This window comes from Mauremys reevesii, linkage group 16 (assembly GCF_016161935.1).
Source record: "Mauremys reevesii isolate NIE-2019 linkage group 16, ASM1616193v1, whole genome shotgun sequence".
Taxonomy (NCBI): Eukaryota; Metazoa; Chordata; order Testudines; family Geoemydidae; genus Mauremys; species Mauremys reevesii.
Genome location: NC_052638.1, coordinates 15,228,145 through 15,248,474, shown reverse-complemented (window position 1 = coordinate 15,248,474; position 20,330 = coordinate 15,228,145). Strand labels below are relative to the sequence as shown.

The 20,330-nt window shown below is 39.0% G+C and overlaps 1 protein-coding gene across 6 annotated transcripts in view; it reads left to right on the top strand.

Moving 5' to 3' along the window:
• The window catches only part of FTO (FTO alpha-ketoglutarate dependent dioxygenase), a 332,160-nt gene that overhangs the window by 209,366 nt on the left and 102,464 nt on the right, over positions 1-20,330 (top strand). The window contains exon 10 of one of the 6 annotated variants that reach the window (XM_039502940.1): positions 15,607-15,690. The exons of 4 other annotated variants lie outside the window; for them this stretch is intronic. In XM_039502940.1, the coding sequence (XP_039358874.1) occupies positions 15,607-15,631 (25 nt within the window). In that variant the 3' untranslated portion in view covers positions 15,632-15,690. Of the gene's footprint in view, positions 1-12,547; positions 12,631-15,606; positions 15,691-20,330 lie in introns of those variants that run through there. One more of the 6 variants, XM_039502938.1, reaches the window with a different exon arrangement.

Here is a 20,330-nt window from a genome sequence, read left to right as displayed (position 1 = left end):
CCTGCGGGAGGTCCGCTGGTAACGCAGATTCGGCGACATGCCTGCGGGAGGTCTGCCAGTCCCACTTGGTGCGCTGGTGCCTGGAGCTGCCCCTGGTAGTGGTACCTCTGGCCCATGGTCACACTTAGTAATTCAATCACCTTTAAATACCAATGGTTTTTATGCTGTTTTCTGTCAGGATGTCTCAGGATTTTCATTTTTTATATTGCATCCTTCTCTTGCCTGGCTGACTTGTAGCTTATAAGCTGTTCACTCAGGCAGTGGGCATTCTCTGTGTGCCTCCAGAAAGTCCCTAGAAAGTTGTGGGTACCATCATAAACAATTTAATAATTATTATTATTTGAATCTGTTATTAGATGCTTGTCATCTTCATACATCTTCTTTCCTCTCTTAATCTTGTGTGGTATGAAAACAAAATATGGAAGGTGAACCATATCAGAGTTCATCCATGTGCCATGAAGGAAAACTAAGATATATATTCTGATTGCTAGGCCAGATTCTGATGTCAGAGGAACTCCACAGATGTCTGAGAATAGTATCAGATGTGGAAAACACTTGGAAGCAATAAACTGGGATCTTAATTCCAGTATGCAGGAGGCTGGCACATCCCTTCTGAATATCATGTGTATGGTCCATGGAAAGAGAGTATGCAGAATTCTCTCACAGTATTCAGGATACAAGCGTCATAAGCATAGTGACAGACATTTTATTTCAATCCCTTGGAGCTGATAAACTCACGATAGCTCCTGTGCAGAAGCTCAATTCACGGCTATCACAGCCTCAGGTCAGCGAGTTATCCCTTCTAAAGATCTTTTTTAATTAATGGAGATTCCTTATAGTGATTTAGTTTGCTTTTTTAAAGTGAGAACATCTGCAAGTCTATTACATTCTTAGGTGTTTTTTGTTTGCTCCGTCCAAATTGATTGCAGTAAGTGTGAACAGTGTTCTCTGAAATTTCACACATTAAAGTAGATTGAGAAATTATTCCAGGGGTGTGATAGAAAATGGTTATTGGAGCTGTGGTTCAGTCAAAGTTAAAGGCTGGGCCAGTTCCTAAGGGATTCTCTGGTAGGACAGAGTAGCCATAAATCCAGGGATCTGGCCACCTGAGGATTTCCTCTGCATGGTGGAGTGATCTGGTGATGTAAAGGTGACACAGTGAAACCTGTGCCACTCTTCCTCTAACTCTGTCTTTATGCCCTTGGTGACCCCCACTTGCTGTAAGTGCCACTTGGGCACAAAAGTAGAACAGCTCTGAGATCAGCCTCATGTTCAGGAGTAGCATAAAGATGGGTTCATAGCTACCTTTTTCCCTTCTCTTTCAAGCTGCACCAAGCTCAGGAGGGACACAAGCCAGGATATGGTCCCTGTTGTTAAGAGAGCTCATAAAAAAATAAAAATCGTAGTTAGACAAAGAATGTAAGTTAAAAGACAGTGTAAAAACCATTTGCCTAATTATGAGAGTGAGTAACCAGCAAATTAATTTCTTGGTTAGAACACAAATGAACATGCAGAGAATTCATCTTTCAGCAAATAAAAAGGTGTATGTTGACAGATGAGGCTTGTTGTTTTAAATGACTATGTTAAAAATGATGCAAAAATATGAGTAACTCACAAATAAAACACAGCTGAAGGATATAGCAACCCTCAACTGATATTACACTGCAGGTTCATTTTCAAAGACAATCACTACCTAGCAATTCTGAATGCTACGAAGTTGTCACTGACATTTTGTGTACAAGAGATAGTGATAAATGGATTATTTTAAATGTCATTCTACAGCTTCTTAGAGTTGCAAGTTAGACTTCTAATATACAGTTGTTGGTTAGCATATAATTCACCAATCCTTTGTGATGAAATAATCTTCCCAAGTTGCATGCAGAAATGTCAGTTCCTTTCTTCTTAAAATCACACAATATGCATAACAGAATGTGGAATCATATGTAACTGTTTATAGAAAACTTCCCCAAGAATTCCTACTCTCCAGTAGCATTTCATATCATGTTTAACACTGGCCTTGTTACCTTAGTGTTTCCCCCCTGTTAATATTGATTAAACTGCAGAAGGTTACTTTGCAGTTAATGGGGAGCACACTTTAAAATTTAGATCATTAACATTTAAACAGATTTTAATTGTTAAGCATAACAAATTTATACAGATAGATTCAATTGCTTCAATTAATTGACATTTACATGTTCAGAGATCTTTTGCTGGGGCTATTCTCATAAAACTTTAAGGGTCCCAGAAGGAGTTCTCTATGCCATTCTTTCCATTTTATGTCTTCTGTTCTCTCCATATTATTTCTTTGAAAGTGCTGGGCTCTTTCTAACTGCCAGTTACTAAACTCAAATTGCTTTTAGCCTGTTACATGGAGAGGTGTTCAGCCAGGGGTCTGGGGCCTCTGGGAGCACCATGAGCAGGTTTCAGGGGGGTCTGCCAAACAAGGCCAGCATTAGACTTGCTGAGGCTCAGGGCAGAAAGCCGATGTCCCACTGCATGGGGCAGAAGCCCAGGGCTCTAAGCCCTGTCACCTGGGGCTGAAGCTGAAGCCTGAGCATTGTAGCTTCACAGGGGGGCCCCTGTGGTGTGAGGCCCCAGGCAATTGCCCTGCTTGCCACCCCCTAATGCCAGTCCTGGCTTTGATATGCAGAAAAACAGTGGTTGTGACACAGGTGGGCCTTGGAGTTTTTATAGCATGTTGGAGGGTCCTCAGAAGGAAAAAGGTTAAGAATCCCTGTCCTAGAGGACAGTGTTTGGACACTACACCAGAGTCTGCTGCCCCAAGATCCAGAGGATGTCTCTGCTGTTCTCAGGGCATCTTCAGGTTATGGGAAAATAAGGTCCTTGCCTTTTCTGTTAGAAGCAAACCACATTTCCACATTCTCCTGTCTGACGGAAACTCAGTGACTTTCAGCTCATGGAGTTTTCTGTTCCTTCTACATTTTTTCTGGCACAGGGTTCTGGCTCTTTTTTCAGGATATTATCTTGTTGGATGTAATCACTGTTTTATACAGTCAAAGTATATTGATTTTACTACACCTCAACTATGAGGACGTAATATGAGGTATCTTTTTAAGCAGCAAATTACTATCAAGTTAACCATAGTACCTAATCAAATCATTAAGATAATACTAAATTATGAACCCACTACAATTATATAGAATATAAGTGGAGGGAAGGGAACTGGAGGTGGAATATCTCTAGCTCCATTATGCACCATAAAATAGTATAAAATGGAAAAATAGCAAATGCAGTCCTCTCTGTTTCTTTAGAAACATTCTGGCCACTACTAACTGCATATATATAATCCCAAATATGTTGGGATTATACACTCTATTAATGGAAACTTGGTCGTGTACCTTGGGGTAATCTTCCAAGTCACCAAGCCCATTGTACAGTGACAGAGAAGTGAAGAATTGGAGGGGGCCCAAGGAAGAGAGTGCAGTTTGGTCATACATTGATGGCAAGACACCCAAGTAGTGATGTCGGAGGGTGGGGGGGGAGTTGAGGCCTGGGCTTGAGTGGATGGGAACTAGGTCAGGAGTGGAGAAAAAGAGCTGTGAATTGTTGGCATAAAGTTAGTAGTTAAAGCTGTGTGAATAGATAGGATCACTTAGAGAAAAGATGTCAACAGAAAAGAAGAATGGACTAAGGAGAGATCCCTGTTGGTCATGGGAGGAGGAGGACCCTCTGAAATAAACAAATGTTGAAAGAGTGATCACTGATGTGGTTTTAGAGACATGAAAGCCAAGCGATTTAAGATTTAATGAATGTGTGATCAACAGTGTTGAAAGAGAGGTGGAAGAGGATGGGAATGGAATACAGACCTGGGATTTGGCTAGGGAAATAAGATTAGAAACTTTACTGAAGGCAATTTCCGGGCAGCGGAGAAGGCAGAAGCCAGATTGAGTGTATCCAGAAAGGAATTTGAGGGGAGGAGCTCGAAGCAACATTTGTAGATGTTCAGTGGGCGGAAAGGTGAAGGGAGTTGCAGCAGTAGTTAAAGAGGAAGTTGGGGTTTCAGAGGGGTTTTCCAAGGATGGGAGAGACCAGGGCATGCTTCCACTTTAAGAAGAGCTTGCTATAGCAAGCAAAAGGTTGAGGAGGAGAGAGGAGAAGGGAAGGGGTGACTAAAGTTAGTAGCCCAGAGGGGATATGATCAAAGGGGCTTGATACTGGAATCTGCTGACTAATTACCACTAACAGGTTTCTTGAGGAAGACTAGCCTTGTCCTTGAAGTTGGAGCTAGGACCTGTCTTATGGAAGACAACTTGTGTCAGGAGCTGGGGTGTATTTCTTGGTAGCTAGTGATTTACCCTGCCAAGTTGGATTGATCCTAGCTGTGTGGCAGATAATCTAGGAAAAATAGCAACCACACTATGTTGGCACTCCACAAATCTTTGACTAGCAGGCTTCTATCCAGAGCCTCTGCCTTCAGTGGTGATAGGATCCATTTTGTGAGGGAAGGACACCCTCATCTGACAAGGGAACAAATATGGATGAAAAATGAAATGACTTCTTCACTAAATAAGTGTCTTTTTCCTATAATAATATTCCAGATTGAGAAAAATTAGAATGGAATGGACTAGAGAGATTAATATAAGGAAAGGCACTACAATTTTTTACACATACACATGTGCACTCTGTTCTGTGCATCTGATTCTGAAGTTAGAAACTGGTAAGAAGACAGAACAGTTTCAAGTATGGAAAGTGTCAAATGTACTTTTGCATTGCAGCATCATGTTACTTCAGGATTTCTACTAACTTAAAAATAAGAATATTTACTCCAGAAGGACTGAGATCTATACATAGATATTTTATGAAGGAAATAAATATTTTAAAATGCAAACACCAGAGTGTGTTGGTCCTTCAAAACAGGGTCCATCTTTTAGAAGTGTTGGTTTTTTAATGTATATCACTACAAACACTGAGCCTTTCATGATAAAGTAACTACTGTGTTACTTTTGCCAGTTGAAAAGAAACATACAGAGCTCCTTTTTGTTTCTAAAGATCACAAGATTTCTGTAAATAGTGTAACAAGGCTTTGCTATATTGGGGAAGATGTAAGTTTTTAAAAAGTTGATTTATTCTATCCGGACCGCACAGAGGAGACCACCAGAATAGCATCTGACTGACAAGTTAAGTCATGTTACTTTTAATGAAGATAATTTCCTCAATGAAAGCATTGCTACAGCTTTGCTCATCTTAAGGCAAATGCACCTTTTCTCCAGTTGGTCATTGTCTCTTTACCACCAAAATATTTAACAAAACACTTGGGGGACCATATTGTGTCTGGTCTTAGCAGGAATGTGCAAAGGGGACAGAGGAACCAAATGCTGTTCACAGCAGCCAGGGACATTTGCAGTCCCTGCAGTCTTCTGACTCCCATCAGCTAGAACCGCTGGCGCTGTGTGCTCTAGGCAGGCTAAAAAGGGAGCTGGGAAGATTCAGAGCCATTACCTTGCAGCCCTCTAGCACATATACACACACTAGATAGTGGAGGTGTTGTATTATGCTACTTTGTAATGAGTAGTGCAATGGGCTGCTTTTCTTTGTGCACCGCAAACTCAGAGTCATTGTGCCTGACTGTGTTATAATGCATCCTGGGGTTCCTTACAATCCCCAAAGTAGGCCTGTGGTTTTGGTTGCCCGGCCATTAATTTTGACACACATTTGGTTTTTTTAGGCAAGAATCTAGATGTACTTTGTGCACCCATGTAAAAATTGTCTAGCTATATTAGCTCTTTGAGTGGTTTCTAGACCGGTGTTAGGTAAAAGCAACAAAGGGCTAAACTGCAATAATGTACAGAAAAAGAATATAGACAATGGAGTCCATAAAAGGAATTTTTTCTCCATTCGTTTGCAAATAATATCCTGTTTCGTTGTGGGCCTTATTCTGACTGCAACGAGGTACTGAGCATCCTCCATTGCTGTTGACTTAAGTGGGAGCTGAGATTGCTTAGAATCTCAGAGGATTGATCCGTATCAATTAGCAGTCACAAGGTTTCCAGTTTAAACATTATATGTGTGTGTGGCAACAGGAGGATTGAACAACTTCTGTAGCTTCAGTTCTTCACTTAGCTCCTCCTGTTGCTATCAGTACTGGTGATAGATAAACCGCATGTTCAACTCTGCCATTTCTTAGAATTTGCTGTGGTGTTGTTCAAGATTAAAATTCCAAGAGACATAAGAAAAGAACAAAGGGTGCAGCTTATCAGGGAGGATTCTCCCAAACTGAAACCTGGAGACTTGTAGCTGCCACTCTGACGCATTGCTGTAGTATCAGCAAAGTGATTCCATTGAGAAGTGAGCTTTTTACAAAGGAGGGGCAGGATTGCTTTTAAAAATATTTATAAATATATAACAACTTTTTCGTGTGTGTGTAGATAGATGTATGTATGTACAAAAAACCAAAATGGTTTAGGGGCAAACACTAGAAGTTCATAAGAGAATTTAGATAAGAAAAGACAACCCCAAGCTCCAGCTCTGTAAAATATGGTTTAATCACTGATTGCATAATCACCTCTTAGAGAGGTTAAGTCCTCAGGCAAAGCAGGAATATTGTTACTCTGACCTTTTGTTTGGTATTTTTAGTTTCTTTTTTGTTGAACATCTGCTACCTTTGCCCCTGCCCACTCCCCCAATCTGGGATTCTGGATGGAAGAGGCATAAGTAAATAGTTGATTCCATTGTCCTTTTTCTTCCTGCCTTTTGAGTGGAGTAACTATGGGGTGTCCACTCTTTCGCTGATGTGTTTGCAGAGTAGGAGTACTTGTGGTACCTTAGAGACTAACAAATTTATTTGAGCATAAAACTAACAAATTTATTTGAGCTTATTTCCCCGCCCCCAGTTCCTTACATTTCCTTGTCAATTGCTGGAAATGGGCCATTTTCATTACCACTACAAGCAGTTCTTTTTCTCTCCTGCTGGTAATAGCTCACCTTAACTGATCACTCTCGTTAGAGTGTGTATGGTAACACCCATTGTTTCATGTTCTCTGTGTATATATATATATCTTCCTACTGTATTTTCCACTACATGCATCTGATGAAGTGGGCTGTAGCCCACGAAAGCTTATGCTCAAATAAATTTGTTAGTCTCTAAGGTGCCACAAGTACTCCTGTTCTTTTTGAGGATACGGACTAACACGGCTGCTACTCTGAAACTTTTCCAAAGAGTGTGAAGTTTAGTTAATGAACTAACGCCGCTAACGAATGGCCTCTAGGTATTAGAGGTGGCAGTTGAATCTGAATGTTTGCTTCAGTATTATTCTGAACAATTATTCAATAACTGTTATAATCCTTTTGTAGTATAAAAATAATTGCTACAAACTCATAAGCTTTCACAAGTTCTTACAAAGCCATTCTGATCAGCTCAGCAAATGTTGTAAAGAGTCATGCAGAAAACTTACCAATGAAACAGAAACATAGGTGACAAAGTAAAGCATTTCTACAGGTATGAAGGGGTTCAACACATGCCCACACATGCACATGGCGGTATCTTTCCTGCACATTGTCCATTGCACACACCTGCACAGCACACTCTTTCAGTTAGTCTCTCAAACCTTGATTACAATGAACTGGAACAACATGCTGGATATTTTAAAAGTTTGGTGCTGTGTCAGCACTGGAGATGGCAATTCTAAATGAGGCGGGATGCTTGTGCGCTCATTTGCGTGCTGCTACACACAATGCATTTCTATTCAGATATGAAATAATATTGCACTCACAAGGTACAATGGGAATTTTCCATTGACTTCAACTGAGCAAGGTATTTACCCAGAGTGCCTTTCATCCTGAAGTGCTTTAGGAACACCCCACATAATTCCCAGAGCAAAAATGTAGTCACCTCTTGGGCGAAACCTAGCAAATGCTCAATAGCACACAGCCTCCCTACACAACTTTTTAGGATGGAAATAAAAATACTCCAAGACTATCCATTGAAACTCCTGTGGGAATTTAAGTAGGCAAACTCTAATTACCGGAATAAAAACTTGGCTAAAATGGTGGGATAAAAATTGGCCTCCTTTTTAGAAAATTCTGTGGATTTTTAATGATCGCAAGTACCTATCTTGTCTTGTCTTATCTGAAAGATGGAAATTTTTACCCTTTTCATTTTTGAAGGGTATGAATACTAAAGAGATCAAGAAATTGTGTGGCCTTGTGTGTACTTGTATAGTCTTTCCTGGTCAAGAATTCTTTTGTATCTTCAATTTTAATGACAGAAAATTAAAAATATATACTCTTATTCTTGTAGATACATTATTATCTACAATGAGATCAATTATCATGTTTAGTTTATTTTTGCTAAGAAGTTGACAAATAATCTTTTTCATGGTTAGATGTATTATAGTCCAAATAAAAACTTTCTTTTCAATATTCATTAGTCTTGAAGCAGAAGATCTGACTATCTTATCTAATCAAAACTTTCATCCAACTCATGCTGTATGAATCCCCTCCAACATTTTATGAATAATGTAATTAACTAACAAGCATAAAGTTAATTTAGAGATCAGTAATGGAGAATGGATAGTTAAGTTAGGCTTTAGATTCAAAATCAGTTGCTTCATAATACTGGTTATAGATTTCAGCATCTTCTCTCCACCTCCAATAAGAGCAGCCAGTGACTTAAAAAGAAAAGTAAACAAAAGACAAATACCAGAGAAGAGTGAGCAAACAAACAGTTCTAGAAAAGTGTTTGGGCAAAGTAAGCAGGAGGATTCACAGCAGATTGAAGATTCCTGTTACTCTTTTCTTAAAGCTATGTTGTAACTAGGACTGTCAAGCGATTAAAAAAATTAATAGCGATTAATCGCACGATTAAAAAATAATAGTATACCATTTATTTAAATATTTTGGATGTTTTCTACATTTTCAGATATATTGATTTCAATTACAACATAGAATACAAAGTGTACAGTGCTCACTTTATATTTATTTTTGATTACAAGTATTTGCACTGAAACCCCCCCCAAAAGAAATAGTATTTTTTCAATTCACCTTATACATGTACTGTATGCAATCTCTTTACCATGAAAGTTGAACTTATAAATGTAGTTATGTACAAAAAAAAACTGCATTCAAAAATAAAACAATATAAAATTTTAGAGCGTGCAAGTCCACTCAGTCCTATTTCTTGTTCACCCAATTGCTCAGACAAACAAGTTTGTTTACAATTGCAGGAGATAATGCTTTCCTGCTTCTTGTTTACAATGTCACTTGAAAGGAGAACAGGCATTCTCATGGCACTGTTGTAGCTGGCATCACAAGATATTTATGTGCCAGATGCACTAAAGATTCATATGTCCCTTCATGCTTCAACCACCATTTCAGGGGACTTGCGTCCATGCTGATGACGGATTCTGCTCGATAACAATCCAAAGCAGTGCGGACCAACACATGCTCATTTTCATTATCAGAGTCAGATGTCACCAGCAGAAGGTTGGTTTTCTTTTTTGGTGGTTCAGGTTCTGTAGTTTCCGCATCGGAGTGTTGCTTTTTTAAAACTTCTGAAAGCATGTTCCATACCTTGTTCCTCTTAAATTTGGAAGGTACTTCAGATTCTTAAACCTTGGGTTGAGTGCTGTAGCTATGTTTAGAAATCTCACATTGGTACCTTCTTTGCGTTTTGTCAGATGTGCAGTGAAAGTGTTCTTAAAATGAACACCATGTGCTGCATCATCACCCGAGACTGCAGTAACATGAAATATATGGCAGAATGCTGGTAAAACATAGCAGGGGACATACAATGAAGGAGTTCAGTCACAAATTTAATTAATGCATTATTTTTGTTAATGAGCGTCATCAGCATGGAAGTATATCCTTTGGAATGGTGGCCGAAGCATGAAGGGGAATATGAATATTTAGCATATCTGGCATGTAAATACCTTGCAATGCCGGCTACAAAAGTTTGTCTTAGCGATTGGCTGAACAAGAAATAGGACTGAGTGGACTTGTAGTTTTACGTTGTTTTTTTTTAGTGCAGTTATGTCACACAAAAAATCTACATTTGTAAGTTGCACTTTTATGACAAAGAGATTGCACTACAGTATTTGTATGAGGTGAATTGAAAAATACTATTTCTTTTATCATTTTTATAGTGCAAATATTTGTAATAAATAATATGCACTTTGATTTCAATTACCACACAGACTACAATATATATGAAAATGTTGAAAAACATCCAAAATATTTAATAAATTTCAATTGGTATTCTATTGTTTAACAGTGCGATTAAAACTGCAATTAATCGCGATTAATTTTTTTAATCATGTTTTTTTTTAGTTAATCATGTGAGTTAACTGTGATTAGTTGACAGCCCTAATTGTAACCAATGTTAAAGTGACATTCATGAAATTTAAAAAAATGAATGCAAGATTTCACCAAATGCCTTCATTTCCCTTAGGAAAGAATCATGTATTTTTGTGATCGCAAAACCTTGAATCTGCACGGGCCAACTTGTCATTGTGCTCTCAGATTCCCAACTGCATGTGCAGTTACCCAGTCTGCATCCAAATGCAAGGTTCTGGCCATGTCCTGGATGTGTGTATGTGTGTTTGTGACCATTTCCAGCCTTTGATATCTTAGCCCTGTGTGGTAAATTTAATCTCAGTGTTTGTTAGCGGGTTTTTTTCTTTCAAACTAAGAGAATGAGACAAAGCACAATGAAGTCAATAGGGAATCTTTCCATTGAGCTCAGTGCATTTTGGATTAAACCCATAAAATTTAGTTTTACTGGACATACAGCATTTGCATAGTGAAAGATGGAAATGAATATAGTACTCTTTTAAAGACTGGACTCTGATAAAAATAAAAAAAACTGTGCTCTGATTTCACTCTTAGGACTTGAGTCCTGATTCTAGCTCAGAGAGGCCTACCTAAAACTATAATCAAGCTGATTGTATTGCATTGCTATTCTAATTTCCAATTTGGGATTTTGCTACATAATCTCTACTACAGTGTATCTAATCTTCATGAAACCCAAAGTCTTCATATAAACTTTATGGATTTTCCTCCATGTGTCTTTGCTAAACTGAGATGTGTCTTCTGGCTGAGCTGTAGAGACATTAAATTACTGAGTAAATCAATACAGCGTTGTAATGTCACTGTATCTTTTTCAAAGACCAGCTCAAATTTTGTATGCCGTAGCTTTGATCCTTTTCATTTAATTCTAAGTACACTTGTTATTATAGTAACTGTTGTTTGTATGTTATTTTAGCTTTTTACTTAAGTAGCTATTTAGCAATTTAAATGAAAATGTAATTAGCTTGCATCTGTTTTACATGCATGTAATACCACGCAGATGTATACTTCTATTAAAGCCATATTTTCTTTTTGGCAAAAAGATACGAAAACAAAATTGTACCAATCATGCGATACATCTTTTTTTTAACACAAAATTAGTATACACAAAATGTATTTTGTGATGGTAACAACACTCTATATTTAGGGGAGAGACAAAGTGAAACACTAAAATAAGAGGATTGGTATATCATTTAGTTGCACAGTTAGTTGCTCTGAGCTACACTAGTGTAAATCCAGAGGCACTCCATTGAAGTTAGTTATGATTAATTACAAAACTCATCATCCTTAATAACCCTTCTCTTTATGAGCTAAATACTATTCTCTGTAATTCTACTGAAGTCTGTAGAGTCCCTCTGGATTTATACCAGTGTAAATGACAGTAATATTTGGCTGTTAGTGAGTTGAATTATTAAAAATTTTCTGTCTATTGTCCTGATGTTAAAAGGTACTGACTGCCCTCAACTAACTTTAAAGGAGATGAGGAAGGATGTTCTTGCATTTTATGTCATGGACAGGGACACACAAGTTCTGTGTTCAGTTCCCCACTCTGCCACAGACTTCCTCTGTGACCTTGGGGAATCACTAAATCTCTGTGTGACTCAGTTCTTCATCTGTACAACCAGGATAATATTTCATTTCTTCCATCCTTCATCTGACTTTTCTATTTAGATTGTAAGCGCTTTAGGACTGTGTCTTACTATGTGTGGATACAATGCCAAGCACAATGGGGCTATGGTCACTCGGCAGCTCACTGAAGATGCTCGGTATCTTGTAGGACAGGTCCCTTTATCTGTCTCTGGAATATCCAGTTTATCTGTTTGGAACAAATTAACAACGGCCTAAAAATGCTAACAGTTAAGATGTTTATTCAATAATATATTACACTGCACTTCATACTGGTAAATAATACTCTGAAACCTGCATTAGTAAGATAAGGCAACTCTGATTTATTTGTTTATTTCATGTATTTTGAATGTAAACTCACATAATTTCTTCTACATGGAACAAGTGAATACTTTAATAACTTGCTATTGTTTCTGTACATGTCAGTATTCAACTCTCTGCCTATTCAGAGAATAATTTTAAAGGAAGCTTTTTTCTTGTATTTCTTCCTTTTGCAATCCTGCAGCTGCGTGTGTAAGTAAGTGAGGCTGCATACAGGCACATGCTTGTGCCCATCTCATGGAGCTGCAGGGGCAGAATCTAAATTTGAGTTTTCCCCCATTATTTCATTATTCAATAGTCTAGGGCCAAATCTTGCTGCCCTTCATTGGGAGTTTTGACTGAGTGAGGACTACAAGGGTTGCCCCTGAAGATTGCTTAAATTCTCCACTGAATGCAAGGGCAAGAGGAGGCCACAAAAGGTCAGTTTTATGGGATTGTTTCTCATTACAGTGGTGCCTGGTAGCCCTGCTATACAAAGTTTGTATTTCAGGAGTTTATAATACGGGGACTCCTTGAGAGCCATTAAGACGTATTGAAGCAATTCCCATGTAATCCAATGAGACACTTTTCTTTTATCTTTTTTTTTTAAATAATCAACATTATAATGCAGAGAGAATGAAATACAGAAAAGTTTATTAAAATAATGTAAGGAAGGGATTGAAAGCTGAGACGCTGGGTTGTAGCCTGACCTTCCTGCATAGAAATGCGTGCCGGGGGGAAAAAACACACACCTTGAATGATCCAGTGCTTTTCCATTTGTGGAGATCCATGGCATGCTCCTCTCATGCAGGCAGAGGCAGACCAATTGGCCTCTAGCTCTTGTGTTAGAATAAGATTGGTGGCTATGTATTTTTAAAATCTTTGGGTCTTAACCATCTGTGTGTAGCACAAAGCTACATGCTTGGCACTGGAAGCATCACTCAGTTTCTGTGCTACCACTGCTTATCAGTGTGTGTTAGTTCTCTGTGACCTCTCTGATGGTAGTCACAGAATAGGTTGGCAAATTATATTAAGGATAACTCAGTATTAAGTTACATTGCAACTGGCCATATGATTTACACTGGCTTTAGGTAGAAGCATGCTGTATACAGTGGCTACTTCCTACCCCTGCCCACAGAATGGCTTGCACAGAGTTGGTAGATAAAGCTACTGTTAGCAACATGCTGATGGCAAGCATAAATCTTACCTACTTTGCCTTCCAAACTGTTTCCCATTTCAACATAATTTTTCCAGTTACTGCTCAATTGCTCCCTTCCGCTCTTGGCAACAGAATGGAACATAGTGCATATTGTCCATAACTTGTCCTTTTGTGCTTAGGTATTGCAACACTTGTGGTAAATAAAGTCACTGTGGTGCACTGAGGTGGGTTAAAGTTTCAGCCTTAACTTGGATTGTTGTAGCTTTTGATCAGTTAAGCCACACCCTTTACATTTTAACACATTTTTTGCATTTTTCTTTTAACTTTTGTGTTATAACTAAAGCTGTTAGACATGTTTTAGGATGGTGTGGTAGGGCAAGGGGGGAAAGAACCCAGCTACATGATTAATCACAGTTATTAAAATGCTTATGTAGCATTTAACATCTTTGCATTTGTGTTATGACAGCTCTCTTTGTTGATGAGGTAAATGAGTATCTGTTATAGCTGCCAAAGTCAGGAAAGAGCCTGTGAAACCTGGACATAGTATCAGATCATATTTCACTGACAGAACAAGATTGATTTATTGTGTTACATCAGGGTTAGATGGACCTAGTACTGCTTCACCACGTGCTATTTCATTCCCTTGTCTATTAAGTATGCAAGTACAAACAGCTTTAACACAGTTCTTTACCTAGAAACAAGCCTGGGGCTTCATCCAAATACTTGTAACATATGAAAATTGAGCTGCTTTGAACTTGTATGTTTTTGATAACTGCTTGGTATGCTTCCTGGAGGATCACCTGTAGGCTTTTCTTTCCAAATCCTAATCCCTTTGATTAAGTGCCAGGACAGATAGCTCTCATTGAATAACTCCAGTCTCATAATTCTTCCCTCATTCAGAGTTGAAAGGGAACTGCTCGAGCTTCAGTAGGTAAATCCTCAGATTTAGTTAAAGTAAGTCAAACACTTAGAACAAAACAATTTCAGTTTATAAAATAGGGTTCGGATGAGCTACTGAATGTTTACATACCACTTGCTGCCAGAAGCTGGAGGATGAAAAAACAAAACAATTTTTTTAGCAAGTAGGATTAGGAGAAGGAAAACTTTGAGAAGCAGAAGTTTAAAAGACAACTTGGCATGGAAATTTAAGCCTAAGTGTAGGAACATAGTTATTTTGCTTGACTGTTCTTGTTCTCTTTTCTACAAAACCAGGCTTTAGTGCTGAGCTAAACATTCCATCCCCTCTCCAACATCTTCCCTCTCCTCCCCCCTCCTTAGCCCCCCCCACTCCCCAAATAACTACCACAATATGGAGGAAGGGAAAACATCCTTGTTCTTTTTATCTTTACAAATGTGCCTGCTGGGGACTAATGTAAACCAGCTCAAGATGTTTCTATTTAAAACAGTTTGCAGCATCAGAGGGTGGTGGGGAATTAAAAATAAAGTGACATGCTGGCTGTTTGTCTTCTAAGAATACTGTTGTATCTGATCTTTTTATGGATTTCTAATACATATATGCATGCACACCATTCTGAAAGTTAGTCAAATTGCCCGTTGTCATACATAATGAAATGTCTTCCTTTATAGAGCGTTCACTGTACATACACCCACCAGATGAGAATGTTTCTGACGTGAAGAATATTGGTTCAGATTAATTCTGATGCAGTAGCAAATAGAGCAGTCTAGTTAGATAAATCGCAATAATCGCACAAAACTAATTCAGATGATGCACATTTTTGTGGCTGCTTTCATCCTGAAGGATCTCAAAGCTCTATGAATCCTCATCCTGAAAAATAGTGCAAAGCCCCAGGATGCAGGCTCTGGTTATAGGAAAATGCAAGTGGATGTCACAGAACTGGAGAATAAAAGTTTTTACTCTCAGCATGATGTATCGGGGTAAGGTGTCCATCTAGCTGAGCTGTGGACACTAAAACGTGGCACAGAGGAACTAGCAGACACAGTCCACATACAAAGGGTTTTGATTCTACTGGCCACAGCTGTTGTCGCTGGCCTGATCCAAAGCCCACTGGAGTAAATGGGAATCTTTCATTTGACTGATCAAGCACTTAATGGTCTTTGGTAGATCCATTCTGTATGCTTTCATGTGTAACTGATCTGAGGGCACGAAATGCAGTTGCGGAGTTCTGTTCCCTCACTCTTCTATATTGCCTAGCATGGCAGCAGTAATGTGTAATTTCTGCAACTTTTTGGACCTACAGACTTGTGCTGGCTGATTGGAGATAAGGCCCAACTACTAATGTGAATGGAAGTCTGACAGCAGTTTACAGCATACAAACAGTATTGCCAGCCCCAGATGTTCAGAAATCATGAGTGAGTTTACCTTTAAAATCATGAGTTTTATTTAAAAAAATAGTGGTTCTTTTTATTTGACTTCTGGTTTTTGAGTCTTACACTTAGGTTGCTTTTCTCAGCAGCTGTGTGCATTTACTTTTTTTAAAATGTAGACTGAGATTTTCATATCATAACATGACTTCAGGAGCTGGGGATTTCAGAAAAACACCAACTATCAGAGACTTGCAATAAAATGGGCTTCTCTGACACATTAGTTAATTAGTTGTGCATTCTCTGCACAACAGTTATGGCAGGCAGTGAAGAAGAATAGTGATCAACTCCAACTGCAGAGGGGATGTTTGTAGGCAGAATGCAATGGACAAGCTGGAACTTTGCAAGGATCCCAGGGCCAGTACCGCTACTGGTGCAAAAAGTGCTTCAAGGTATTAGATGCTACAGATTATCAGGGCATCAGCCTTACATCTCATCCAAAAGATGTTACCTCCAGCAGAACAACCCCCCATCACACTAAGGCTGCTCTTCACTTCCGGGAGATCGACACTGCTGCAATCGACGGCAGAGTGCTCGCCAATCCACCCTGGTACTCCGGTTCCCTTGGAAGATTAAGCGTCTCCCATTGACTCAGCTCAGTAAAAACACCATGGTAAGTCGAGCTAGGCTACGTCAACTCCAGCTACGTTATTCATGTAGCTAGAGTAGTGTAACTTAGGTCAACTTACCCCCGTAGTGAAGACAAGCCCTTCATCAGTGCCTCTCTTTGAGTCACCAACACCAGTCACTTGCTCCAGAAACCAAAGTCAAATGTCATCTGTCCATATACTAAGTGGGCTTGATTCCGCTAAGCTTGTGATATTGGACAAGATCTCAGTCCTGATTTATGATTGGATTCCTTGACTAGCTTGACAAATGAACCCAGTAGATCTTCAGATTCCCATAGTTAATGACAACTTGAGGGTTCTTCCTGTTAATAAGATGATAATAACAGTAGCTCTGGCCAAATAAACTTGGAGGCGGGAGGCTGAAGGCTGCATGTTATTACCTCATTAACAAGAAACTCCATTAAGTTATTATTACTGCGTAATGTGTTCTTTGTCTTATCACCTCTGCACTCTGATTAGCTCAGATATTTAATGAAATAATAATAAATTAAAAGAAGTTACAGATAGCTAATCAAGACGCTACATAAAATGAAGAAAACAAAACGGTTTTACACGTGAACATATGCCGTTAAAATAGCAAGAGATTCAGCATGTTCTTAACACACAAGCTTTGGAATGAAAGCAAAAGTTTATGACTCATTTTATGATAACTGTAAATCTGAAAGCATGGCTATAGTTTTTAATTTTTATTTTTCCTCTTTAACTATTTTTATACTCTTTTTATTGCTGGCGGGACCAAGGTCTAAAATAACCTCTACTGGGAGCCTATGCCCCATTAGTCTTCTGTAATAAAATGTGAACCAGGCTAAACTAAAACACAAAGCCATAAGAGCAATTAAGAGTGATTTTTTTGCAGATAACTGCAAACATGAAATACAATTGCTATTTTTATTAAAGGATTTAGGAAAAGCAGCACAACAATTTATAACAAAATAGCAGGTTATTTTACATTTTTCGTTTCTGTCTCTCACTCTGCCTAGCTCTCCTACCAGGCCTCTGAAATAGCCAACTACTGCTTTTAAAATGTGCATCATGTTACCATAAACTTCCATCTCTGTTTTATGTGTGGAATGTTATGATGTCACATAAGAAAGTGTTTCTCCCCAAAAAAGCATTATTTCTGAATGAAAATCTGGTTGATGTTTTATAAGACTGATAAAAAGTAAAGCTGTGCTTTGTGCTTCAATAATGGCAGGATTTGTAGGACATAGACATAATCTACAGGGCAATTGTCTGAGCACAAAGCATAGCATCTCATTATCTCATAGTTTCTTAAAAACTATAAACACAGTTGACAGATGTTTCTCTAATAGTATAATAATAGCTTCTTTGTGATTATTAGATTAAGCTTGTAATAACTTAGGAGGAGTGCTGGAGCTTTGTATTTATTATAGCTGGAAACAGAATCCGCTATGTTAAACTTGGACAAGCTGCAGTTATTTTTATGTTTGTAGCATTAAGGAAGACTTCTTTTAAAATTAACTTTTTATTATGATTTAAACAAAGCAGAGCATGGACATGTTACCTCATACTCCTGTTACCTGCAAATGGAAAATGCACACTCGGGGTCATCATTTAATACGGGCCGGGGGGGAAGAAATGGCCAAAATCTTCTTACATGCTTGAGAGTGTGAAGGTTGCCATGACTGTAACATGTGGTGTTCGCTTTGCTTATCAAGACTCACATTTTCTAAGAGGCCTGAAACCACCTTCTAAGTTTCTACAGAGACAAATCAGTTAGTTAAAGGCAATATCTTAAACAGGCCATTTGTACCTCAAAATGTGACTGTTGGGACCAGAAAAAGCTTGGGGCAGCAAAAGCGTGGCTATATAAACTTAGGAATGTTTTATCTAAGCTTTGAGCTAATATATTTACATTTCTCAAATAAACTCTAATCTATAGTGTGCTAGTCAATATGAGGAAGTGTTTGAGAAACAATGATGTAGTATGTGGGATTGGGGACTGTGTCTTTAAGCCGTGGGCTTCCCAGGCAGGCAGACAGGGCAGGACGCCATGACGTTCTTGTTATGCACAGCCAGTTGGAACTGGACACAGAATAAATATTTCTTGCAGGCACATTAAGTACTGCGTGATCACTGGACACCATGTAATATATTATGTCTTTAAGGGTACGACTAGACTAAGGGCTGTGTTGTAGCTTTAGAAACCACTGACACAAGGAGGGAGTGTGGAGGGCCACAGCAATGAACCAGCACTAGTGGCTAGAGGCATTCAGTGTGTGCAGGACAGAGGCAGACAGAATGTCTCCTTGAGCGCAGGGGTAGCAAACACTGGCCTTGTCAAGACTAGGAAAGGCTATAACTCAGATTGCTAAAATTGACCTTAAGTGGTTGTCCTGTAACTACACTACAGAAAGAGCGCAAATTGGGCTTAGCTGGTTTGTGTTACCTAATCCTTACCTAAACTCAACCTTTTCCCTAGTGTGGAAGCCAAGAGAGCAGCAGCTGCATACGCCCAGTGTAAGGGTACAGTGTATATTACCTCACTGATAGGCCCAGGTTGCCAACGTTTCTAGAATAGATATGGGGCATTACCCTGCCCATCCACACCCTGGCTGATGCTGCTGACAATGCTAACAGTCCTTCTTGGTACATAATAACTCCAGAGCTCTCGGGAGGACCATACATTGTACAAAAGGGCGTGCTCCCCTGCAGTAAAGTTCACCAGATGTTAGATGGTGTAGCGCAGGGCAGGAGTCCTAGCGCTTTTGAAGGATGCAATAATAGTGACAATGCTAGCAGCACTCATCCTTACATTCAGACAGCAAAAACCAACCTCATTATAGCTGCCTCTTGCATGTGTGTGGGGTGGAAATGTGTGTCTTGTTTCTGTTTATGCTCCCACAGTTGTGTGTGCAGGAGCAGCCATAATTTGGTCCAAATTCTCCATTTTATTTCCAAATGCTGTTGACTGGCAATATATTTCAGATTAAAAACAAATCAGTTATGCAAAAATAGGAAGTTAGAAAGGGCTAAAAGTCTGCAGAAATTCTAGTGATTCCATTTGAATCTTTCAAATGGTCTGTATGGGTTTCTGCATTTCTCTCTTCTGGAGCACCAGTAAGCCCAGGGGAAAGTGCTCCAATAGGACTGTTGGCCTGTTCCAAAATCTAGTTGCAAACTGGAACCAGTAACGCCCAGTTTAAAATGGAATTTCCACTAGGGTGAGTATTGCCTACAGCATTAAGGGCCATGGTTTTTTAAAAAGCCTAGTTTTGCACCTGCAATCAAATGTAGGTGCAAATGATAGAATGCCTAACAACAAAATACCTGATTTGTGGGCATATTTGTAAAGGTCATTGTGCCTATGCTCTAATTTTGTACCTGCAGTTTTGTTCCAGCAATGAATTCTGAGCTCAGATTGGCTGGCTCCCAAATTAGAGGCTGGCTGAGTCCTCTTTGAAAATCTATATATGTAAATAGAAACAAATTATAACCCTGCTGCAGCAGATAAACACCGAGTCAGCAGTATCCCCTATCGGTGTAACCATAGCCATCTCTAGCCAGAGTCACACCCTGTGTTTGGGATGCGCTTAGTCACAATGTGAAGTGTGAGGTTGCAGTCACCTTGCACACTGCCAGCTGGACATGCCCTCCCCCGGCTCTATACCAGCCCCGGCTGGCATATACCCTGGAGTAAATTTTGCCTCTGGTATTTCGTTAGGGACTGGTAACGTTTCAAGATAAGCTATGTAGCCATGAAATAAATCTTTCTCTGGAAACTTGTACAGTAGCTATTGGCATAAGAATCTAGCCTTCACTTAAAATCAGAAGCATATTACAATCACTACCCGTGTCATTCAGAAATCATTATGTGGATTTATACAGTGATTCATATTCTAGAGATAAGGAGTTCTGGGATTGGATTTTTTAGCTTAGCCCACTTCAGAAACGTAGCCAAAAAAAAAAAAAAAAAGATTTTAAGTACAAAGTTTTAAGTGTAAAACAAC